Source organism: Lates calcarifer, unplaced genomic scaffold, assembly GCF_001640805.2.
Source record: "Lates calcarifer isolate ASB-BC8 unplaced genomic scaffold, TLL_Latcal_v3 _unitig_5006_quiver_581, whole genome shotgun sequence".
In the NCBI taxonomy this organism is placed as follows: domain Eukaryota; kingdom Metazoa; phylum Chordata; class Actinopteri; family Centropomidae; genus Lates; species Lates calcarifer.
The window spans coordinates 204,869-230,724 of record NW_026117230.1 but is presented as its reverse complement, the minus strand read 5'-3'; the positions used below and the strand labels follow the sequence as shown (position 1 = coordinate 230,724).

The following is a 25,856-nucleotide window of genomic DNA, read 5'->3' as shown; positions in this document are numbered from 1 at the left end:
TTACATAAACCCACAGAGTTTACTCTTTTCAACAGACTGCATTTTGTTCTGAATAACATTGCAAATATTGATAATTTATGGAGGTATTTGTTGACCATCTTTACTTTTAGTCATGAACTGTTCACATCAGCCTTAAACATGATTCACAGAAGTGAACAGTTTCACAGCTTTTGTTCATATTACCTTTGACAATTCCATATCAGACCTCCTAAAAACACTTTTGTTCTGTTGGTTTTTCAGTTCAATTATATCACATTGAATAACACTGAACACTATTCCCAACTGAACCACACATTTTGATGTAAATTTTGTCTGAATTTTCTCGAAGCTCAGGAATAGTTACACACTGAAATTTATACAGAGGAGGAATAATTAAAGGTCAAAAGTTAAAGTTACCTTTATTGTCAAACCTGTTATGTGTTCAGAAGAAGATCAAAATGACATTTATCTTTGACCCCCAGTGTTCAGACATAAATAAGGAAACAAATAAATAAAAAGCAAGAGGATTAAAGGAGAAAAGCAAGGCACAAAGTATAAAACTATAGAAAAACTGCATATACATAAATAATTTATAATGTATAATGTTTAATTCTGTGTTCTGTAATCATAAAATTTTTAGTGCCCGTGAACTAAATGATGCACCACCTGTACAGCCAGAGGGCGCTGTTGTTCTGCAGGTCTGTCAAACAGGATGTGAACTGAGGAGGAGGAGGAGAAGAAGGAGGACAAGCTGGGACTGGCAGGTCAGGGAGGGGCGGGGGCACAAACACGCACACACACACACAGAGAGAGAGAGAGAGAGAGAGAGAAACCTGTTTGTGTGATTTGGACTCGCCCCTTCAGGAATAGAAGAGAAAAAAACACAAAGAGCAGGATGGTTGGATCTGACTTCTACTGCAGGTAAAACACTGTCCCTATAAACCTGGGTTCTCCTCTGTCTTTACTCTGTTGTTCTTGTTTGTTGTTGTTTGGACTTTTTTTTAGCCTTTCAAAACTTGTTTTACTGTAAAAACCTGGGAAAATGAATCTTTGTTGTTTTTGTAAAACTTACATTATGGGGACCTTAGCCTGTTCCCACCCTACGTTACGGAGACTCAGTATCATTATAGAGTGAAAACCTGACTTTTGGTTCAGATTAGGGTTTTCTGTGTGTGTGTGTGTGTGTGTTGTTGGCTGGAATGTGTCACCGGGTGTGTTTAGTTCCTACTTGCAGACTGAACATTAACTCTGCGCAGGTTGGAAAATCACAAAATAAAGTAACAAATGAGGATAAAACAGCTTCAGAAAGATCCTGTAAAAGTTAAACTTTTAAATAAACATTTAGTCTTTCCTAAAATTTAACTTCCTCCAGTCATTTGATTTACGTCAGATGACACTGAGGTTTAGTAGAGACAGTAAAGTTTTCTGTTTTCTTCTATTGGTAGAAATGACATTATAGAATAGAAAAGAACATTTTTGTCATTGTTTCCAAAACAGTTAAACACCATTTAACAGCTCATGGAGTGATAATGCAGATAAAAAGATAAAACTGGCCAAAAATTTAAATAGACAATAGAGATAAAATAAAATAAACACAACACAATGAGATTGTATGATAACAATATAAAGTAAAAAAGTGAAAAAATGAGTGTCAGAGGGCTCTTTAGCTCTATTTTATTTCTGTTTTAATTATCACAAAAGCTGAAGAGAGAAAATTAAATGTAGAAGAAAAAGAAATAATAAAATGTAGTGTGAAATAAAAATAAAATTTGGCCTGACATATGGTCATAAATGTACATTACATATAAAGTTCATAAAACATATTATATTTCAAAATAAAGTAAAATGTATAATATATTGAGGCAAACTGGATTACATTGGTTTTATATGTTATGTTTTTATATTTTACATAAAATACTGACAACCAATGAAAACACATTTTATTTTTATTCATTCATTTATTTATTTTTTTAGAATATTTTATTTTGAAGTTTTCAAATATGCAGAACAATACAACTCATTCCCACAGGCAAAATGTAAGTGATACAATAATAATAGTAGGATAATACAGATATAATAAATTAAAATAAAGTACAAATAAATTAAATAAAATAAGCAAGGTAGGTCTAAAAAAAAAAACATCTAGTAAAATGAGATTAAGATATCCTAAATACTGTACTTGGACATTATTGCTAATTTATGATTGCACCAGTAAAAGGTTTATAGAGAGTCCACAGCTGCTAGAGGTAATGCTTCCATATACTCAATAAAAGGTTGCCAGATCTTCAAGAAAATGTCATACTTGTTCCTTATGGAATATGTGATCTTCTCTAAGGGTAAACAGGCTTTCATTTCTGATATCCATTTTGATATAGAGAGGGAGGAGTCTGACTTCCAGGTAAGTGCAATGCATTTTCTAGAAACCGTAAGAGCTATGTCAATAAATTTCCTGGAGTTCTGATTCAGTTTCAAGTTTGACACATTTCCTAAGAGACATAATCAGGGGTCCAACGGAATCGCTGTGCCCAAGTCAATGTGTCACATAGGTCATGCCAAAATGTGGTCACTTTGGTGCATTGCCATGTGCAATGTAGCATTGTACCCTCAGTAATGCCACATCTAAAACAGGTATTAGAAATTGAGGAGTAATGGTGTAGTTTTTGAGGGGTGAGGTAAAGTTGATGAAGAAAATTGTAGTTGACCAATCTGAATCTGGCATTCATGGTGGTAAATAAGCTGGTTTGACATAAATTAGACCATAGGTCCTCATATATTGTAGTGCCCAGGTCAGACTCCCACCTCTCTCTTGATCGATGTAGATTCTTTTTTGGATATTCCTCCATCATTGTTAAATACATCTGGCCAATAAAGTGTTTTGGGCCTTTGATGTTGTGGAATAGTTTCTCCACCTTCGTCAACTTAGGCACTGTCATCTGTTCACCCCACTTTTTTTTCAGGAAAGTTCTCAGTTGTAAATAACAAAAGAAGTGCTTGCTGGATAGATCATATTTAGCTTTCAACTGTTCAAAGGACATAAAGATCCCATTATTAAAGCATTGTTCGAAGTATCTTATTCCTTTATCATGCCATAACTTGAAAATTTTGTTGTCAAAGAACATTGGTATGAGTTTATTTTTCCACAAGGGAGTTTTGGGTGATAATTCAACATTTAGTCCAATGTTTTTATGAACCTCGTGCCAAGATTTGACCAGGTGGATAGTAAGTGGATTCTTGGTTTTACTGGTCCCATTTATAAATTACATCACTTTTCACCTCTTCATCGAGATCATACAGTTCGATTTGTGTCCAAGAGGGAGCAGGGTCCTGTCCAAATAAGGGTAAGAGAAATCTCATCTGTGCTGCCCAATAGTAGAATTTTAAATTGGGTAGTCGGAGGCCGCCCATCTTGCAGTCCCATGATAATTTCTCTAGACTTAATCTAGGTACTTTATGATTCCAGATAAATTTGCTTATGTTTTTGTTAAGAGTTTTAAAGATGATATTCATTCATTTATTATTAGACATTTTATGAGAACCAATCTGTTTTATTTTTTTTCTCCGTCAGTTTTCAAAGCATGATCATGTTTCTTATTTTTCTCAGAAGACACATGGTTAAATATTTTCATATCTTGGTGATGTGTTTTCATTGACCTCCAGAGATCAGATTTTAGTTTTCCTTTACCTTAAAGTAATATCATCATTCAAACTTTTAAAAATTTCAAAACAAAATGAAATTTTCAGATGATGTTTTACATGACAGAGCTGTGATTTATATCATACAGATATTATTCAATGTAAATGTTTAAATGTGAGTATAGATCAGTGACATATTCATAGATATTCAAATTATACAAAACTAAATTACACTGTCTGGTGCCTCTCTGCATAGCTTTTTCTTTGAAGAGTTTCCAGAGGTGCCTGGGGGTCCTTGAGGACTCATCAGTAGTCATTGAGGAGGTTGCAAGGAGTCCTGTAGTGCTGGTTCACCTGGACTCTGTCTTTAATAGACAGCTGACAGCCAATCATAGAACAGGATTCTCTGTTGTCATGGTTAGTTTAGTTTGGGAATCCTGGAGAAAATAGAAAAGGTCCTTGAGGAGGAGGTAGAGACTCTTTGGGGGATAGCAGAGGTCGTAAAGGTGGTCATGGAGGTCCTTGATTAGGTTGTAGAGGTCCTTGAGAAGGTTGTTGATCTCTATGGGGAGGCTGTGGGAGGTTCAGGAGAACATGCATGGCCTTGATCTGGTTTGAGAAGTCCTTGAAGAGGTTCTCGTGGTCCTTGAGCAGGGAGCAGTCGGAAAGAGGCGCAGGGGGTCTTTGAGAAGTTTCCAGGGAGATTTTAGAGGTTTTTGAGGAGTTACTGATGGTGTTGGTGAGAGCAGGATTCTGTGTGTGTGTGACTGTGTCAGATGGATCAGGATCAGGATCAGGATCCACATGGACTCGGTGTGGTCAGACTTTCCTGTGGAGGCTGTTTGTTTGTCCCTGTGCTGGTGGAGTCCACCGACAGATTTATGATCCACTTATTTCTGTCTGTGCCTCTGACTGTGACCACACCCTCACCACTCAGGGCAAAGGTCGACTCTGCAGAGGCACATCCTGATTGGCTGCTGAGGTTTATGATGTCACATGACTCACGACACACTGACGGTTCTCTGGTGGAATTTAAACTCTTCGTCTCTTCTGATTGGTCGACGGTCCGGCCACAAACCCTCAACCTCGGTTTGATGATTGACAGCTCAGTCCTGTGGTGTGTGTGTGTGTGTGTGTGTGTGTGTGTGTGTGTGTGTGTGTGTGTGTGTGTGTTACATACCAGCCTGGCGGTGTGGGTGTGGCTGTGAGACAGAGACAAACAGAGAGAGAGAGAGAGAGAGAGGGAGGAGGGAGGGGGGCAGGCAGCATTCCAGAATATCAGAGTCTGTCACACACCTGAAACACACCTGGCTCAGGTGAGTCAGGGCAGGTTCGACTGTTTACCTCCAGGAAAACTCTTAAAGGGCCAGTCAGCTGTTTTTGTTTATAACAGAGGGATAAAATGGGCAGTAAATTTACTGTGAGGTACCAACTGGGGTGATAAATTTATGAGGTAAAAGGGGCTCATGTTCAACAGTGATAACACAACGATCAGATCAGATTTACTGACCAGTGATGTTTCAGATCAGCGTTATTGATCGGTGATCAGTGACGTTTCAGATCGGTGTGGAGGAACACTGAGCGTCACGCTTGGCTCTGAACAGACCCGCTGCAGACACACTATTGTTCCTGCACAAAGACAGGAAACACACACACTGTGATGTCACAGAGGGGCGGAGCCTACACAGCCTCAGGGGTGGAGTTTACAGCAGACAGGAAGAGCAGAGACTTCCCTCAGTAAACACAACAGGCCGGAGATCAGCCTCCTGCTATTGTTCAGTGTGTGTGTGTGTGTGTGTGTGTGTGTGTGTGTGTGTGTGTGCACTAGCTGCCTTGCTCAGACTTTAAATGATCAGAGTTTTGAGACAGCTGCTCATTGATCTTCTGATCACTGATTGATCAGTCGATTGACAGATCGTCGCCGCTCAGACGAGGCTGGATTAAAACCAGGTAAACTGAGTTAGTCTGGTCCTGGTGAGTTAATCTGGTCTTGGTGAGTTAGTCTGGTCCTGGTGAGTTAGTCTGGTCCTGGTGAGTTAATCTGGTCTTGGTGAGTTAGTCTGGTCCTGCTGGGTTAACCCTCCAGTTAAGTTTTCCCTCACACCTGAACACATCACTACAGATATTTTCATAAGTTTGACCTGAAATGTCAGAGAAACCATCTGAAGCTGAGTATGTAGAGACATGTTGACATGTTGAAGAGAACTCTATCTTATTCTTTTAATCAAAGAAAACAGCTGTGCAGGTTTTCCACAGTGAGTCCAGCCCAGCAGTCTGCAGCAGCTCACGTTGACCAGCAGGTCAGGTGAAGTCGATCTCAACGCAGCTACAGACTCAGAGTTTCAGCCTGTTTACAGACTGAGCTGATGGTGAACATTACCTGTGCAGGTGTTGCAGCAGGTTCAATGACGTCAGCTCCTCAGAGGTGTGTGGACTAACATGACTTCATCTCTAACTGTGGGTGGAAGTTAAGATGGGGAATTTTGCAAATATTCCAAGTTGGAAACTTTCTGTGAGAATTAACTGTAAATTTGGGACAGTTTATACAAACTGTATTATATCAAACATAAATCTAAACAAGTTGTTTTGTCATTAGCACCTGCTGCAAACTAATACACATTTAAACACTGATGTGTCTGACTTGATTTATTCGTGAGTAGAACTTTAATCGATTCTTTCACTGAACAAGAAAAAACATGAACTCTTCTCCATCAGCCGCTGAATCAAACTCTGACCTTACAGTCTGTATGAACAGACAGAGGAACAGAGGAAAAGACATCACAGCTGAATTTGCACCATGAGAGCTAGCCTCTTAAAGTGCAGTCAGTGAAATGCTGCTAGCTAGCTCACATTTTGCATCTCTGATTTAACAGCTAGCTGCTGTATAACCAGATGTATGTTGTTGCTGGTTAAACCTTAACAGATCAGATATATTGATCAGTGTAATGTGATCCAGACTGACTGACTGGATGTAGTCTTTGACTTCAGAGGAGAAATTTAACTCAGTTCACATTAAAATGATGCTGCTACAGGTTTTTATTCAACTACATTTAAATTCACTGTTACAGGTGCAGTTTATTCCTCTTCATTCCCACGGAAAGTTTTAAAACCTGCAGACAGGACACAGCAGGTTCAGGTCCAGGTCCAGGTCCAGGTACAGGTTCAGGTTCAGGTTCAGGTAGATGTACAGACGGAGGTGAAGACATGATTCAGAGTGAAGAGTGAGAGTCAGGATTATCTGCAGGAGGAGCTCAGTGTTTGTAGTTTGACTTGTTCTGACATGAAGAACCAGAGGACACATAACTCTCATTCCTCTGTAACATGGAGCCTGTTTTCACTCTGAGTAACTGTTGAACTGTGACTCTGAGCTTTGTCTTCGTCTCACTGATCACATTTATACAGAGATGCTTCACTGATTCTCTTTGGCCTCTACAGTCCGGTCTAATCTGGGTTTTCTCTCTTTAAGGGGGCTGGTGACCAGGTGTGACCTTTGACCCCTCACCTTCAGAGTCACCTGCAAATCTACCTGAGGGGGTGGGGCCTGAGGAGCCAAGGGTTGTTAACATGGCAACGACCACCTCCCTGCTCAGCAGAGGTGAGTTCTTTTATTTTTCTAAGAATACATTAAACTTCTAAACACAGAGCAGCTACGCTGGCATCAACAGTAGCGTTAGCATTAACAGTAGTGTTAGCATCAACAGTAGTATTAGCAGTACTGTTAGTAGTAGCAGTAGTAGCAGGGCCTAGAAGTAGCACTAGAGTTAGCATTAGCATTAGCTGTATTGCACTTCATTGTTTCCTCTGATTCTGGTCTGGTCCTCGGTCTTTGAGGTCTGGGTCTGGTCCTGGTGGAGTTTGAGTATGAGTACGAGGGTCGGGATGGGGTGCTGGTCTCCATCAAACCCAACGAACGCTATGTCCTGCTAGCTAAAACCAATGACCACTGGTGGCAGGTCCGGCGTGACAGCAGCTCTAAACCCTTCTACATTCCTGCCAAGTACGTCAAGGAGCTGCCGGCGGACTTCCCCTCCCCCCTGGACTTTGCTGATCCACCCAGTCCTGAAGCGGTGCTGGTTCCTGTGGCTGTGCCAGTCCCAGTACCCGTGCCTGTCCCCATTCCAAAGACTCTGGAGGAGCTCAGCGGGACCAGAACCAAACCGGGGGATGAGGTGACGATCCGGCTCAGACCTGATGCCTCCACTGGGTACCGCAAGACTGAGAACCGCATGTCGACATTCGGTGTCCCGCTGGACTTCCACGACCTGTCGCATCTGGTGGTTCCTGTGCCACGGCATCCCAGCAGCCCTCCCACTGGTCCTGCAGAGACCATGACAACCAGCTGTAATACAAACATGGCCGACGATCTGAGCAAAAAGCAGCCGCACCTGGACGACCACAGGGACTCTGGGAAACCTCGGGTTCCTAGTTTCAGTCCAGCAGACCCCCTCTCCACATCCCGGCCACAGACCCAGCCCATACCGGTGGAGACGCCCATGGTCCCTCCTAACAACGGCCTCCACGATAACCAGGAGTCCCCGATAGAGCCGGACGAGGAGGAGGAGGAGGAGGAGGAGGAGAGGGAGGTGGCGAGTGCTGAGGATTCACTGAAGGAGGAAGATTCAAACCACATCTATGAGTCCATCCAGGACCTGAACCTGGACCTGGAGGCTTTGGTTGGAGGAAGAGTGAGTCCTGGAGCACCACCTGAACCTGCACCTGCCCCGCCCTCATCACAGGTAAGACACCTGAGACTCACATGGTACAAACTTCACTTCCTGTGGATCAGTGACTCAGTATTAAAGTCTATCTTATCAGAGGAGGTTTTCAGACTAAAGGTTCTGCTGTGGCTCAGTCAGAGGCTGGTGATCTTTTTCCAAAATAAAAGCCCTCTGCAGCGTGTCATTTCCTGCTGCATCGACACAGGAAGCACAGAGAAGAAAAAGCTGTTTCCTCCTTTATTCTCATCAGAGCAGAAACACCTCTGACCTCTGACCTCTGATCTTATTTGATTATTATTAAATTTATTTTCTGTTGTATTTTAATGTTTATTTTTCAGCTGCTGCAGAGTTACGGTGGGGGGGGGGGGGGTTCAGGGTCTGGTGATGTCACAGCAGGATGTGATGAGGTCAGCAGGATGTAGTGATGTCACAGCCGGCAGGATGTGTTCAGGGTCAGACAGGAAACTGGGAGAGGATGACACTGCGGTGACACCTGCAGGACAAGACAGGAAGCACAGTCACCTGACACCTGAGAGAGAGTGTGTGTGTGTGTGTGTGTGTGTGAACTGCTCTGACTGGTTTCTGACTGTCTCATATATCAGCTGCTCTCAGTGCACTGTAAAAAATTACCTTTGGTTTGATGACACAGAAACTTTTCAACTACAAAACACTGAACAATAACAATAATAATAGTTTAAATTTCTGTCAGACAATAATCAGATTTATTTATTATTGATTGACATTTGAACCTAAAAGCCCCTGAAGTCAGAGTGACCCCACCAATCCTGACATAAGAATTCAAAATGGCTGCTTCAGGTTCAGGTCTGGTCAGGTTTTAGTGTCAGAGGTCAGTGGTTAAACCTTCCAACAGGAGCTCACAGGGACCAACAGGGACCAACAGGGACCAACAGGAGCTCACAGGGACCAACAGGGACCAACAGGAGCTCACAGGGACCCCACAGTGTGTTAAGCCACTGGTCATTGATGTGCAGTTCTCCCTGACGTCCTGCAGGTGGCAGCAACGAGTCATTGTTCTCCATCAGAGTCTGGGACTCTCTTCAGGGCTCTCCGAACCTGCCTCCTGTCCTTACCTGGTTCAGGTGCAGAGGTCATCAGGGACTGAAACAGGCCTCAGTGCTGCGTTCAGGAGTATCAGTATTTTTCAGTATTTATCTCTGTTTAGCTGTCGCTTCTGAACGTCAGCTGATCAGATCAGTGTTAAACAGCTGGAAACTCCGCTGATTTTAACTGACAACATTTTGTGAATTTGTTTTTTGAACCTGCAGACGATGTGTTCACTGTCTCAGGATTTTTGCAGTGAAATGTTTTGATGTAGAGAAAAAGATTTTAGTCACAGGAAGTTTGAAAAATGTTTCCTGAACCAGCAGCTCCCAGAGGACCTGATGGTTCTGATACTGGACTAAACAAACAACATTTCAGCACTCACTTCAGGTTCCAGGAGTCAGTGAGGAAGTTCTAGGGTCCTGGAAGATGTTTCATGAGTCCTTAAGAAAGTGCTAGATATCCTTAAAGAGGTTCGAGGTGGATCTATGAAGATGTTTAAGGAGTCCTTGAAGAGGTTGGAAAAAGGAGGTTCCAGGAGTCTGTGTTTAGGTTTGTGTGGTCCTTGAGGAATATTCATATATTCCAGGGGAAGTTCCAGGTGTTATAAAAAGAGATAGGAGGGGTCCTTGAGAAGATTCCATGAAGTTGTAGAGGAGTCATTGGAGAAGTTTAATGAAGGGCTGTACGTCCTTGAAAGGATTCCAGGAGTCATTGAAGGGGATTTTATGAATCCAGGAGCTGGAGGGTCAAACAGGTGTGAAGCCAGAGATCAGGTTCAAATAGACGAATCCCAAAACAATCCAGGCTGTCCAACAGGAGGGGGGAGGAGGGGGGAGGCAGGGAGGAAAGAGGGAGGGGGGGCGGGGCTACAGGCTGCAGAGAAGACCTGCAGTCTGACAACAGGAAACAGTCCGAGCTGCAGTCGAACCAGAGAATCAGAAACAGACTTGTCTCTAACGGAGTTTAATTCTGAAGGAGTTTAATCACTGAGGCATCATGGGTAAGTCCTCTCACCCTGAACTGACGGTGAATTAAAGTTAATGATTCAGCTGCTTGTCATTGGATCATTAAATCACTCACTTACTGAACTGGAGCTTTCAGCCTCGTTCAGTCTGTCGTCACAGCTGATCTGTGGTCAGCTGACGGCAGATGTGTTCAGGTTAATGTGAAACTTTTATTTCTTTAATCTGCAAACTGAAAATGTTCATAAAAATAAATTTCATCTTTTAAATGTGAAATATGCTGTGGCTGTAACAAACACCAAACTCTGTTTCTGATTCTTGATGTTTCCATCAGTTTCCTGGCTGGATATCAGAGATGATCGCTGGTTTTAAAGACTAAAGGAGTCTTTAACTGAACTGAACTTCCTGGACCTGATTCCAGCAGTTTAAAGGGGCTGTGTGTGAGTTTTTGGTGTTTTTGTTTACATCCTCTGAGCAGAGCTACGTCTTCATCGTCAGTGACTCACTATCATAAAGTGGTGTTATAAGATAGGACAGACTGGGGCTAGCTGGTTAGCATGCTAACTTCAGTAGGAGAAAAGAAGAGACAGAAACAGAAGCAAAACACTGACGTTGTTTTTCACAGCTGTAAACAGCTCCTGGTGAGTGAAGGAATGAGGTTTGATGAACTCACAGTAAACAGCTGCTAATGCTAACATTAGCTATGTGGCCATAGCAAAAACTCACATATAGCACCTTTAAGCTGCTGATGATGTCTCAGTTAGAGGGAGGTCGCACCTGCTCACCAAAGTTACCAGTGGTCAGAGAGTGTTGGTTTTCAGCAGGTTAAATACCTGTTCTGGTGTTTTACTCTGATCTAGAAACATCAGGTTTTTATTTTTCCTCCTCTCTTCTCTCTCTCTCTGGTTTTATTGGTTTATTGGTTCAGTCTCATCAAACAGTTAAAGATAATCATTTAAATCATCAGTCTGTTACACTGAACACGACATTACTGCTCATTATGTGTGTGTGTGTGTGTGTGTGTGTGTGTGTGTGTGTGGGTGTGTGTGTGTTTGTGTGTGTGTGTGTGTGTGTTTATAAGACCTAGGAGGAGCACTTCCTGTCGGCAGCTCGCTCCACCCAGACACAGACTGTTCCTCTTAATGAGTCTGAAACTAAATAAAACAGGAAGAGGACGAGATGTTTGGGTTCTGACTGATCAGTGATTAAAGTCATTGATCAGTCGGGGGGGGGTTCTCCTCTGTCTAACTCTCTCTCTCTCTGTAGGACCACAGCTCACACGCCCCTAACTCGCCCATCTACGCCAACGTCTCCTCTCTGAAAAAGGCGCCCCTCCCTCACAGCTCTGTATCTGGCTCCGCCCCCATACCTCCACCTCCATCTGACCCCGCCCCCTCCCTCACAGACCACACCCCCTCATCTTCACTCTCCTCTTCCTCCGACATGATAAGCCCTGCGTCCCCGCTCAGCCCACAGGACGGCTGGCAGGTAAGGCGACCTCTGACCTCTGATAGGTCGGTGCTCCAGCGTCACATTTTAATAAGTCTGAGCAGTGAAAGGAGTTAAAGTGGCAGCTGAGAGAGGAACTGATTTAGTCAGTAGAACTAAGTAAAGGTAAAATAAGGACTGAAAGATTTAATCTAAGAGAAGCAGTGAGAGTAATGAAAGTGGCAGCTGAGACAGAAACAGTGAAGGAGACTGAAGCAACAGATGAAGTTTAACACTGAAAGAAGATGAAGTGACATTTACAGTTCAGACAGAAGAAACAGATTCTGAGACAGAGAGTTCAGAAAATTCAGTGAGGAAAACACTTTTTCTCTCTCTCACAAAGTTCATATTTCATGTCTTTGTTCTGTTGTTGATTTTTGATTTAACTTTATTTAGATTTTGTTTTATTATTGAAACGTTGCCATGTGTTTATAGTAGTATTTTCGTATTTTCCCCTCCTGGATATTTAATGAACAGTTTTATACTCTGTGTTAGTTCAGCTCATATGAAGGTTTCAGACTTTACTTAGTTTAAAATTGTGTGTTCATGTTGCAGCTTCACACAGGTAATTAAAGTTTAATCAGGTAATCTGAGCTGTTCAGGTTCGTTCCACAGAGATCGGATGAACAATTAAAGCTCACATGTTGCTGAGGAACAGGTGACGGTTCACTGCCTGGCTCAAAGACACTTCAACAACTCAGGTTAAAAACTAACATCCTTATATTTAGACTGAACGACGATTTTAGTTTTGACAAAGGATTCAGGTCATTGAAGTGAAGAGCACAGGTTTTAAAACTGAGAATAAAGACAAAGAATCAGGAGTACAGGAGAAAACTTACTTTGTTGTTTTTTAACTTTATGTAAGTTATTATTTAAAACCTGATCTGACTGCATCTGAAAATAACCTGATTATTTATCAAAATAAAAATTAATTAAATACAAAAGTTAACAGTCTGACACCATCATTTTAAACCACACCTTCATATGAACGCAGTAACGAGTGCACCTGAACACACCATCAGCTCGTATACTGAGTAGAATCGATTGTTTCTCTGACTCATCTCCTGTTGGTTCAGGTGCACACCGACCAGGACAGCGGGAAGGTGTTTTATTACCATCCTGTGACCAGACAGACCACCTGGTCCGACCCCCGTGGCCCCCCACCCCTGCCCGCTCGAGATGTGGACCAGTCCAGGGGGAGGGAGGGGGGACAGTTGACCTCCCCCGCCTCCTCTCAGAGCTCCTGTGGTTGGGAGCAGCTGCTTGACGAAGTCTCGGGGAGGGTTTACTACTACAACCCCAGCACACGAGTCACATCCTGGACTGCACCGGAGCCCTTCTCCCCATCCTCCCCCTCCTCCCCCACTGGATCCACAACCAACAGGAAGCACGACAACGGGCCGGTATGAGGAGTCTGGATTAAATCTGGTTTCAGATCAGTAAAGTCAGAGCAGCACAGAGGGATTAAAGACAGATTCATGATAAACAGGAGCGATGCTAAACAGAAACAGAAAGATCACATGACAAACCTTTTTCCTTTTGAAATATTCTGTTGTGTTGGAAAAGGATCAAAGAGGAATTCAGTGTCACAGAAACATCCTGTCTTTAGTCTGAAGTTCAGACATGAAGAATCAAACGAATCCTCAAACGAATTAGATTTCAGAAACACCACCGGGCGCTGAACCTGGAGTCAGATGAGTTAGAAGTGTTGGTAACATGTGAACGAGGCTAACTGTGGAGATAACAGAGAGAGAGCGGGTTAAGATGGCCGACACAGGAGAGCAAGGAGAAACAGACAATAACGACTTCACAGGATTGTGGATTTGTCCCAGTGGATGAGGATCAGTTACAGATCCAACTTAATGTTAGTGAGTTAAATCCACCTTTCTCTCCCTCACCTCAGCCAGGTATTACCTCTGTCTCTACTTCTTGTGACTGTTGTTTCAAATTAAAAGCCCTCTGCAGAGGCATGTAATTGTAACTTCACAACTCTGCAGCAATGAGAATAATTTTCCCACCACTACAAACTGTTCACAGCAGAAACTCAGAGAAGTTCTAGTTATCGTAGAAGTTATTGTAAAGTGATTGTTTTGTTCACAGCTAAGTTATAAATCCTCCTGCTCCATGTCTCTCCTGTCGGGCTGCGGACTCTGTCAGTCTGTTTTAACTCTCTCTAACTCCGGTAGTTTTCTCTTTAGCTGTGAAGCTCTCAGCAGGTAGAACTCACCTGAGGACGACAGGAACGAGTCACTCTGCTTTCATCTGGTCTCTGCCTCCATCACTGTTAGTTTGTGGTTTGTTCATTTTAAGACCAGATGTGGTTGTAGAGCTTACAGCAGCTCTGTGTGTGAGGCAGCTAAAAAAAGTGAAATGAATGAGTCGAGTCAAAGACTTTCTGATCGATGCAGAGTGCAACTCTAAAAGCTGTGACTTCTTCTCTTGGAAACTGTTTGTAACGAGCAGCTAAAATACAAACTGCCGTCGCCACCTTGGTCAGGTTGTGTGATAAAGCATCATGAGGAGAGCCCATGTGACCTGGGTCAGCCTCTCCGAAGCTGCTCGTAGCTGCCGGGCTAACTGCAGGATTAGGGCCTGGATCTACTGACGAGTGTTTGGTCATCAAACAGAGACACATGGTTAGTGTCCAACATCAGACTCTCAGTGAATCAGCTCCACCTAGTGACAGGTTGTAAAATAAAAGAGCAGCTGTGTGGATCAAACCGGTTCAGGCTCACATTAACACTCCTGAAGTTAGTAGAGCTTATTGAAGAAGATTGTCTCTGAAGTTAGGAACTGTTCACCTGAGAGAGAATGTTTCTGTGATATGACCCCAATGACCAGTCAAGAGTTTTAAGGCCAAAGCAGAACAGAAGGAAACAGAAGGAAACAGAGTTATTGAAGTTAAGCAGGTACAGTTGTGTTTTATCTTCTTTACTAACTGTTGTTTCTGTGATTGATCTGAAGCCTCCGCTGCCAGAGGAAGATTATCCTGTAGACAGGCCAAATGATGACGCCGTCTTCACAACGGTACAACTCACACACTGAGTTCATTATTAAACTCTATCACCTATCAGAATTAACCCCAGGTCAGACTGAAAGGTCCAGATTTCATCTGTAGTTTGTCCCTGTTTTTATTTTCCCAGAATCCTCAGCATCCTGTGGGTCTGATTCCCAGAGCTCAGCTGGACCTGAAAGATGGAAACAGCTCCCAGTGGAGGCCGCAGGAGGTAATCAATCAATCAATCAGTAGATCCATCTGTCAGTCAGTCAGTGTGTGCCTGATGTTTCTGTCACTGCTTGTTCCAGGCACCACATTTGCCTCAAAGGCTGATGGGAAATGGAGTTTCTGAGGAGGGGCCGACAGTGCAGGTCAGGAACTGGAGACACAGTGTGGCCGAAGACGTGAGTTCAACAACTGAGATGAAAAGATGAAACTTTATCTTCCTGAGTTTAAAACTTCTCCTCTGTGTTACAGACGTTTGCCCCGGGCCACAGGAGGAACGTCTCCGACCTCAGCGACCTGTCCAACAGACGACACTCCCCCGACAGTCCACAGGTACACACACCTGACCCACACCTGTCCCACACCTGTCTCACTGCTTCATCCAGATCCATTACACATCCATCCATCTCATTCTTCTTACCATCACTCACTCATTCATTCATTCATTTGTTCATTCGTTAACACCTTGTGATGTTATCCTGTTCTCCCTCATCAAGCTGTCTGATTGGCACAGACTGAAGAGGAATCTGTCCAATCGGAGCACAGACTCCAGCAAGCTCCACGTAGGTCCTGGGCCCTGATTGGGCGCTCAAGTTACCGGGTGTTTATTGGGTTGTCAAAAATTAGTGGAGGTTTCCATGGAGACTGTCAGATCTCGTCTCCAGTTCCCATGGAAACGTGTGCCTGGTTGTACTAACTTTTGTTCTAACTCACTGAGAATCAAACTAACATTAGATTTTTTTATAAAAAAGGAAGTCGTCATGTGAAGGGAACTTTTTGGGCAGTACCGACAGACACCGCCAGAGTCTAAGGCAACTGGACTTCTTTTAGGTTCCTTGAGGACATTTCACCTTTCATCTGAAAGGCTTCTTGAGTTCTAAAAGCTGATGGGGGAGTCCCAGGTATCCTAGGTACGTCTTCAGAGAACCTAAAAGAAGTCCAGTTGCCTCTGACTCTGGCACTTAAGACTAGGATGACTGAAAACCTAAACAGACATCCAGACTTTGAATACTGCCCAAAAGTTGGCCCATGTTCTTCCACTAACCCTCCAAATCACAGACTAAGTCATTCATCCTGTGTATTAACCGTTGTGAAGCTCTGGTTTGGTTCTGTTGACAGTTCTCAGGGTGACGCTGGGGAACTAACATCTCTTCTGTTTGTCCACTGAAGAATCTGTTTGTTACCCACTGATCAGAGTGGTTTTAGCCATGCTAGCAGCAGCTTTCAGGTCCACAGCTTCAGACCAGACTGAAAATCTTAACAACCACTGAACGGCACATGAAGCTTTTTTCAGACTCAGCTGATCCTCTGAACTTTGCTCATCCTTTTAGTCGATGTCAGCATAAAGTACAGCCTCACAGAACTGCTAGCATGGCTGTGAACTATCAGTCTGTTTTTTTTTTTTTTTTAAAGATGAGTCTAACCTTGGAGGAGGAGCTGAACCGATGAGTTACATAAAGATCTAGGAGTCATTCAGAAGACACTCTGGGCCCCTGAAGAGACTCTAGAGGAGGTTCTTTGATTTTTTTAGGATACTCTAAGGGTCCATGAGGATATCTGGGTCCTCGAGGAAATGTCTAGAGGCCCTTGAAGAGGTTGTACATTGTTGTCCACATGGAGGATCTTGGTGTGGAGGATATACAGCTCCTCAAGGGGTTTATGAGTAACTGAGGAGGTTTTTACCAGTTCTAGGGTCAGTCTTGGAGTCCATGAGGTTAATGTTGAGGTCCTAGAGTGGCTATTGCAGTCTGGGGGGGGGGTCTTTGGGTTCATGAGGAGATTGTAAACATATGGATGATCAGTGGGTTATTGAGGATCTTTGAGGAGGGTCTACCAGTTGTTGAGGGGGTTCTGGGGTCTTTGAAGGGGCCCTGAGGGAGGCTCTAGGAGATTTTAGGGGTACTAGAGAATAATTAGTGGGTTTTGAAGAGTTTGAAGGGATTGAGTTGTAGATGATCTTATAAGTGTCCTAGTAATCTGAGGACTATGTAAAGTGCTTCAGGGGATTCTAACAGTCCTTGAGTAAGATCCAGGGAGGGGTCTTAGAGGAGGTTCAGGTGGTCCTTACAGAGGGTCTAGATGTCTGTGAGGAGGAGATACAGCTCCTTAATTAAGGTCTAGAAGCCCCTGAGAAGTTGTACAGGTCTTTGAGAAGGTTCTCAGGGTCCAAGGGGAGATGGTCTTTGACGAGGTCACAGTAAAATGTTTCCATCAAAATGAAACCAGCCTTCACTCACACCACTCCCAGGTTTAGACAGGAATCACATTTCAAAGCCGACCTGCAGGTTTTAAGAAACCTGAAGACTCACCTGTATGTCTGTTCACCTGTCTGTGTGTCTATAGTGCCATCTGCTGGAGAAAGCAGGAGTCATCAATAAGACCAAAGTAGCTGATAACGGCAAAAAGATCAGGTGAGAACCAGAAACTCATTCAGTCTTCACCCTGTGGATCTAGTTCATAATGAATAGTTTTATCGTCGAGATCAGAAACATTTTATTTCTGCTGTTTTCTTCACTTTATCTCAGAGTTAAATCCACATCAGAGTGTTTTTCAGTTTGAACATGGACAAAGTGTCTGGAGGTGACTGTGTCTGACTTGTTGTTGTTGGACAGGAAGAACTGGACACAGTCCTGGACTGTCCTCCACGGTGGGATCCTCACCTTCCACAAAGACCCCAAATCTACTCCGACTGGGAACGCTGTAAGAACCAGTTACACATACTGGGACTTTACTGGGTCACTATCAGCTCAGTTATTATACAACATCATATCTAACACTACAGGAACAGGTTAATAATATTCATAACTTACAGAAATAAATATTTAAACAATTATAATCTTCAGATTACTTCAGGTCAGATGAGTTGACAGGAGCCCATAAAAGAGGTTTATTGTGAAAATCAGAACCAGATGACACAGGTGACACAGAACCAGAGTCAAACTCTTGAGGTTCATATTCTTCCAGCAGGAATAAACTGATGAAGTGCTAGAGAGGGAAACATGGTTCAGTCCATCAGTTTGGTTCAGAGTCAGCAGAGCTCAGACCTGAAGTGATGAATGTCTGATCTCACCATGTTCAGGAAGGTGATTTATAAAAACCTCCTGGATCTCCATCAACAAACAATCGCAGGTGAAAACATCATGTCCTTGGTGGAGGCTGTTGATGGACTGTGATGAACCACATGTTGAGACGTTCATGTTCCCTCAGGATGAACCGGAATGACTCTGTGATAACTGTTTCTGTGAATAACAACTCTACAAATGCCACAGCTATGACGTACTGCATCTCTACAGACCTGTCAGTCACTTTGACTTCCTCCAGTCAAACTGATCCATAATGATGATGAGGCTGATGACCACTTCCTGTTTTTCAGAGTAAAGCATCACAGATTGTTCCAGAGTACACTGTCGACCTGAGAGGATCTTCAGTCGGCTGGGCCTCCAAAGACAAGTCGTCCAAGAAGAATGTTCTAGAGGTGTGGTACCTGTTACCATGGTTGCTGTGGTTACAGGAGTTCACGGTGTTGAAGTTGCATCTCTCTGACAGTGAAGCTGTTGCCGTGGTTACTCTTCCTGTCGGTGCAGTGCTGTGTTGTTTCTGACTGTAGTATCAAGTGTTTGTGACCGTGTTTGTGTGTGTGTGTGTTTGTGCAGCTGAAGACTCGTCAGGGCTGTGAGTACCTGATGCAGTACGACACCGAGAGCATCATCAGCGACTGGCTCAAAGTGATCCAGGACACCATCAGACAGCTGGTAACACAACACAACCACACACCTCCTCACTGCTTAGATCAGCTGTGATAAACACTGAACAGACCCAGGGTCAGTTTGGCTGTTTAACTCTTTCAGGAACAGGAACATCTGTCAGAGGACGAGGACGAAGCTGCTTCAGACAAAGAGGACAAAGACAGGAAGAGGACGTGTAAGTGTTGACAAAATCATCTCAGCTCAGGGTTCCTCACTCCAGATCCAGATCCTTCATCTGTAAACTGAGTGCATGATATGAAACAGCTTCCTCTGGCCACTGTTAAGACATCAGACCTTTTTCTTCTTCTTCTGTTTCAGCGACCAGGAGCTCATCAGGAGCGGATTCAGAGCAGAGACGAGTTCGGACCAAACTGAGACGGTTCCTCCAGCGGAGACCAACGCTGCAGAGCGTCAAAGAGAAAGGATACATCAGAGGTAGAGAACCAGGAAGAACCAGAGGAACCTTTATGTGGCTGTAATCAAACAGAAAACTGTCTGATCAGTCGCAGCAGTTTTCTAATGAGTCCAGTCTGTAATCAATCAGTTATACATGATGTGTTTTATAGAGCAGTATCATAATGTCTGTTAACACTGAGTAAAACATTCAAACCACTCGTCTCTTCTGGTCCAGATAACGTCTTTGGCTGTCACCTGGACACACTCTGTCACAGAGAAAACACAACCATTCCCAGATTTGTGGAGAAGTGTATCAGAGCAGTGGAGAGGAGAGGTAACACACATAAACCTTTACACAGCAGTAATATCATCAAATACCAGCAAACTATATATAAAAGCAAATTATGGTCAAACCCAGCTGGAAGAACAACATCAGATAGACTATGGTCCACTGTTACAATTAATACATTAAATCAGCGATGTGTTTCCTGTGTGTACGATGTTGATGGAGATGGAAAACTACTAATGTTTATGTACAGTATACTCGTTTAATCTACAAAACACAGTGAGTGAAGGTCAGTTTCTCTTGTTCACAACTGATACACACCTGTGTTTTTCACTGTGTGTGTGGTTTCAGGTCTGGATGTTGATGGGATCTACAGAGTGAGCGGAAACCTGGCCGTGATCCAGAAACTACGACATAAAGCTGATCATGGTAACAAACTGCCCGTCTGTCGTTTCCCGTTGTTCGGCCACATTTTTAAGATGCAGCTTCAAACAGATCAATGACCACCGCAACATTTCAATCATGAAACTCTTTAAAATAGCTCAGTCTGCCCCTGAATAACCATGGAAAATATGGAAGATAAAATCTCCTGGAGGATAATGATGTAAAACTGTCGTACTGTGAAATACAGAGACATTTACTGGGTGCTGATTGGTTTAATCAACATCACGTAACCTCGTTTGGCAGCGAGGGCTTGGAAGTAACAGACACTCATTCATCATTCAGAGCTGTGAAACCCAGGATCTCTTCTAACCTCTCTCTGACTGCGCTGAGTGGTCCTGCTTATTTATAGGACCTCTCATGTTCAATTTAACAGCTGATTTAGTTTAATGGATAAAAAATCTATACACATTTCTGTCGACAGTGGTCAGTGTGAGCAGTCAGTCATCTGCAAAGTTTAACTTAGAATGAGGCAGTAGACAGGAAGTTGTCAATAAATCAGATTTTGGTGTCAAGAACATAGAGATGGTTACAGCTTTAGTTTTAGTTTGTTTAGTCAGTGTTCAAGAGTAAACTGCCTGTGTATTAATTCCAAATAACTATGACTCTATAGTGTAGTCTAGTGTTTGTCAACAGCCAAACACAGTTCAACATGTAAAGAATACATTTCTCACTAATAATTAAATAATCATTTAAATTAACTTGAGTTTAAATTGAGAAATTTGTCATATTTTTCCAATAATTAGTCCAAATAACATCAAACATCAACATCCAAAAAGCGTTAATGACATTATATGTAGACAATGTCCTGTTGTTTGGATGTAATTCCACTGTGTTTATATTCAGAAAGAATCTGCAGCAGATGAACAGTTTCTACTGAAGCTTTTTAAATGTTTTTATTGTGGTGTTGTCCCTGCAGAGGAGCAGCTGGACCTGGAGGATGGACAGTGGGAGGAGATCCACGTCATCACTGGAGCTCTGAAGCTTTTCCTGCGTGAGCTCCCAGAGCCACTGTTTCCCTTCAGCTGCTTCGACAAGTTCATCGCTGCCATCCGTCAGTGCACAACTAAACCTACAGCACACATTATACACACACTATACACACACTGTATACACACTATACACACATTGTATACACACTCTACAGAGCCTACAAAATGTGACACAGATTCTGTTAAAATCTGTCATGGAGTCAAATTCTAAGGTTTTAACTTGTGGTGGTTTGGTAGAACTCATAGGTTTTTATATTAACATACAAACTTTTAGCTTCACAGCCAAAATATACACTGGTGTTTACAGCTGTGTCTAAATATACAACTACACGTATCACAAGTGTTGTGCTGGCAGACAGCAGAAGAGAGAAGCTTATGTTGTTGATATCATCTGAAAACCATTAACATCCAGAGATCATCTATGGCCTGTAGTATTATATACTGCCTTGTCAGCTAAAGCAGCTCTGTGTGTCTGTTTCCATGCAGAGGTCCCAGACTACAGTCTGAGAGTCTCCTATATGAAGGACCTGGTTCAGTCTCTGCCTCTGCCAAACCACGACACCATGGAGCTGCTGTTCAAACACCTGCGCAGGTAAGTTCAAAACTGAACCAGGAGACCCAGGACCAGGTTTTATCTTTGGATTGATTCACCAAGGCCAGGGAGCAACAAATCCTTCATGTTTGATATTAACCTGCTCTGGGTGTGGTTTTGAGTTTAACAGTTTATTATCCTGTGTAGTGTTTTGTAGACGACTGACTGACTCTGTCACCTCAGTCAGCTCATCACCTGCCACTGACAGCTGACTGAAAGAGGAAAACTCACATCAGTCTTTGGTTTAACGAATATAAGTTCCAGCAGACTGTAAAATATGGATTGTCTATGGTCTACATAACCTCTAAGTTTTCTTCTGGTTGTTTCTCCTGGTTTCTTAACTTTTATTCTGCAGTGAACAGACCTCAGTGAATGGGTTATTTTCAAAACAAAATAACTATGCTTAAATATCACCACACACTGGCCTGAATAAAAGAATAAATGCATATAAAGCAAAGATGTAGTTTGTTGTCTGGAACAGGAAACAGTCTTGAATTTCTCTCCCTGTCTCTCTCCAGGGTGATCGAGCACAAGGAGTCCAACAGGATGTCGGTTCAGAGCGTCGCCATCGTGTTTGGACCCACGCTGCTCCGCCCCCAGACCGAGTCAGCCAACATGACGGTTCACATGGTTTTCCAGAGCCAGATAGTGGAGCTCATGCTCAATGAGTTCCACACTGTCTTCTCCCAGAGGTAGGAGGAACCTCCTGGAGCTAATCTGCAACCTTTAAGAATTGTCAAAGAACCACCTGGAAGCTCCTGGATGGTCCTGGAAGACCCCAGAGCACCAAGAGAATGGCCAAAAATCTTCCAAAGTGGCTCTTCAAAGTGTTTCCTCTAAAACTTTGGACTTAAACATTACATCCTTTCAAACCCAAGTTCAAGGGGCACTGAACATGGAACCTGCTGAATACATAGAGCCTCTTTGAAACCATTGTGCTGTAAACAATTCACATAGAACCTGAGTGGAACCACCTGGAACCCTGGACAGGTTCTGCAACCAGCAGCTTCATCCTTCTAACAAGGCAGCAGTTCAAATGGAAAACATTATCTTAAAAAACCCTAAATCACCTCACTGTGAGCAAGAATCCTCTAACAAGTTCCAGATCCTTCTAGATAATTGTAGATCTCTGGATCCAGGTAGAATCTAGGTAGAATATTAATGAAACCACTTAGAATCCTGGACTGGTTTGAAACCCCAAACTATCTCACTTGAAGCAAGATCACTCCGAATAAGTTCCAGATTCATCTAAAACTGCTGGGATTAAACATCAAACCAGCTGGCTCTCTAACCACTGTGCCTTAAACAGCCCAAGTACAAACTGACTGGGACCACCTAAAACCATGGATTGTTTCTGAAACCTTCATCAGGAGCATCTCTTCTCTTTCAAGTCAACAGACCAAACAAAACACACTACAGTACAGCTTCTCACTTTGAACAAGACCTGTTCCAACAAGTTTGGGATCTTTCTTGAATCTTGTGACTCTCTGGACCCAAAGTCTTTTCCTGATCCTGGTTTTAAAATCTATGGTATGAGTTGATGGGTTTTGAACCTGGGACCTGCTGATTATATGATGCTCCTCTCTAACCACTCGGTCCTAAATGATCCAGGTAGAGCTGGGTGCAGCTGTCTATAACTCTGGACTAATTCTGAAACCTTAACAACAGACAACCGTGATTCACCCAAAACCTTTTAAAACTCTGGACACAAACAAATATTTTCTCCTTTTTACAGCAGTTCTGTAGACTTTTAATTTTACAGGGTTTGAATCTGAAACCTAATGAACATCACGTTCTTACCAAACTAGAGCTGTAATTAACAAAGTTAGACCCTGAATGGAACTTCATAGAAGCAAACACCACCTCTTCCACCTCTTTTAAAATATTCTGTGGACAATAAATTTTACAGAGGGTGAAGCTAGAGGCTGTTGAGTTCAATATTTCACCACCAGACCACCAAACCTTAAATGAGGCCAAAGAAACGAGAACTGAGCCATCTGGAAACCTGTAACAGATCTGACACAGGGACATGACAAGCTGGAATAAAGTAACAGACCAAACAATCTTCAAACAGTGTCCTGCTTCCTACTCAGACTATTTGGAGAACCTTCAGATGTCTAGACCTCTGTCTGTCTTCAGGGAATCAAACTGTGCATTTTTGTTTTTAAGGACATGACAGTTTCAGGCATTTTGGCATCAAAATGTCTTATAATCTTTTTAACAGAACTCATCTCCAAGGAACCAAAAAAACAAACCAAACAGGATGTACACACTCTCCGTGGACAGATTTCAAGTTTTGGGTTTACCCATCCTGAACATGATGCTGTGTCTGTGGATACTGAGTGAATTTAGCTTTTTTTCAGAGGAATTTTATCAAACTGATTCTTATTTCTCACCTCCACAAATCTGAGCCTTAGAATACCAAAAATATTTACTGCATGTTACAGCAGCTGTTTATTGACACCCAAACTAATTGAAAATGGTCCTTATGTTCATTTTTGTAATTTTTATTAGTTGCTCAGTGTCTTAGAACTGATTGACTGCAGACATCAAAAGCAGTCTGAACTTTTGTTGTTCAAAGAATGAGGCCCGGACTTCATACATATCAAGTCTTACCTGGTCATTCCAATCACATCCAAGCAGCCAATGGCAGCTTTGTGCCTGATGACCTCTGCTGTTCTGCAGGTGTTGGTCTCTGCTTCTTGTCAAGTATAGTCTTGCTGTGTCCATCAAACTGTAGCTCCATTGGGACTAGATTCATATCTGCTTTTATATAAAGCAACTTACAGGTGAGGGACAACACTTCAGAACAGCAGGAGACCTCGGAGTGAAAGCCAAGAACTAAGTCTGTTCAACAAGACAAAGTACAGGCGATCAGGTGAAGAAGTTCACAGTACCTGTGAGTTTTCCTCCCATTTTTCTGCTTCTTCTGTCATTTAAATCCAAAGCAGTGTCCTTCTACATCTGAACCATGTCACTGAGAGCAGGCTCAGTTAGCAGACTCTGGCGGACTCTGGTTGCTATTCCAAGAATGCAGATTGACTTTAAAAATGACCACAGTTTTTGACAGTGAAGTAACTCCCTCTCATGTTTTGTGCATGATTCATTTCATTGCATTTATTATTATGACTGTTAATTAATTCAAGGTGAAGTAACCTTTGCAGAAAACACGGCTAAGCTACATATCCAAGTGTCCTATACAGGAACCAACACAGTATTTAAGAAGATGAGGTTGTTATGTCTTCCAGCCTCCCAGTATCACTGACTGCATCCAGCCATACATTTATCTGGAGGTTTGAATTATTGCAGTCGTCCTAAGTCTTGACCTCTGGGGCCTCAGTGGTAGCTGCAGTGTTTATTACAGGCCATGTCCTGTAGTTTCAGCTGTGCAGGTAAATCATCATGGTACAGGTTTTCTTTCAGCTTATGAAAAGGTTTAAACAGTTTTAGCCTGTTTATTGTGGTGTTTATATGGAGCATTTTTATTCTGTTTAGGCTTTAAACTGATTATAATCAGAATGTTAGGATCCATGTAAACCTGTTGTTAAAATGGTGTCTGGAACATTTAATTAAATTTCCAATAAGTGTCATTCCCCACCTCCAACTATAATGCTAACCCTGTGTGGATGAACAATGGACTCTCTGAAGTCCATGTTCAGATACTTAGTCTCAGCGTCAGTCTGTGTTGCGTTCACTGACACTGGAAAACAGAGATTTGCACAGAAAAGTCATTTTCAAAGTCAGAGTTTGAAGTAAATGAGTCCTTCATATTAAACACTGGATCAAAATTTAGCTTCAGTGTGATGGTTTCTTCAGTCATATGGAGCTGACTGTCACAGAGGATGGAGATTAAACCACAGTTCAACAGAGAAATGATCAACGTGCTAAAATAAGCTAAGCTAAGCTACGCTAGACTAAGCTAAGCTAAACACTCTCTGGATCTATCTCTATACACACAGAGATCAAACTCACCTGCAAAAGACAAGAGCAGGAAGATTTATTCAAATTTGTTTACAGAAGTGTTTCTGTAAATCTTGATAATCTATATATATATATATATATAGATTTTAAAGTTCAGAGGACCCAGGACGTTTTCCCTAACATTTTACAGAAATGTTTAAGTATTTCTTTTAGGGATTAATTTTACAGGAACTATTTTACTGTTTGTGTTTCTAGAAATTATTACCTGTACAATGCTGTATGTTTTTATAGTATTGAGTTTATACGTATTACAGATACAGAACAAAGTTAACATGGAAAATTAACAGATTAAACTCTGTACATAAGAGGGTATTTTACTGACTTTTAATAAAAATAAAACTGATCTATACAACA

The 25,856-nt window shown here is 42.5% G+C and overlaps 1 protein-coding gene across 7 annotated transcripts; it reads left to right on the top strand.

Moving 5' to 3' along the window:
* arhgap27l (Rho GTPase activating protein 27, like) lies at positions 1–25,856 on the top strand. 7 transcript variants are annotated; one of them, XM_051068592.1, is made up of 22 exons: positions 1–743; positions 844–900; positions 7,079–7,207; positions 7,444–8,348; positions 11,624–11,845; positions 12,922–13,248; positions 14,810–14,872; positions 14,989–15,072; positions 15,152–15,247; positions 15,321–15,401; positions 15,566–15,631; positions 17,412–17,479; positions 17,681–17,768; positions 18,442–18,543; positions 18,722–18,820; positions 18,917–18,989; positions 19,133–19,249; positions 19,446–19,544; positions 19,848–19,925; positions 20,857–20,991; positions 21,416–21,521; positions 22,040–25,856. In XM_051068592.1, exons 3-22 carry the CDS (start codon positions 7,177–7,179, stop codon positions 22,215–22,217), a joined length of 3,018 nt encoding a protein of 1,005 aa, XP_050924549.1. In that variant the 5' UTR covers positions 1–743; positions 844–900; positions 7,079–7,176; the 3' UTR covers positions 22,218–25,856. The 7 variants fall into 7 exon arrangements, with proteins under 7 accessions (XP_050924549.1, XP_050924550.1, XP_018516910.1 ...); XM_051068593.1 differs by having other exon boundaries at positions 844–6,037; XM_018661394.2 differs by lacking the exon at positions 844–900.

Bases quoted from the DNA above. Each gene is read 5' to 3' on its own strand.
- arhgap27l (XM_018661394.2), top strand. From the start codon at position 7,177: ATGGCAACGACCACCTCCCTGCTCAGCAGAG. The intron at 14,873-14,988 runs GTACAACTCACA...TTATTTTCCCAG, and splicing joins ATGACGCCGTCTTCACAACG to AATCCTCAGCATCCTGTGGG. The intron at 15,402-15,565 runs GTACACACACCT...TCCCTCATCAAG, and splicing joins ACTCCCCCGACAGTCCACAG to CTGTCTGATTGGCACAGACT.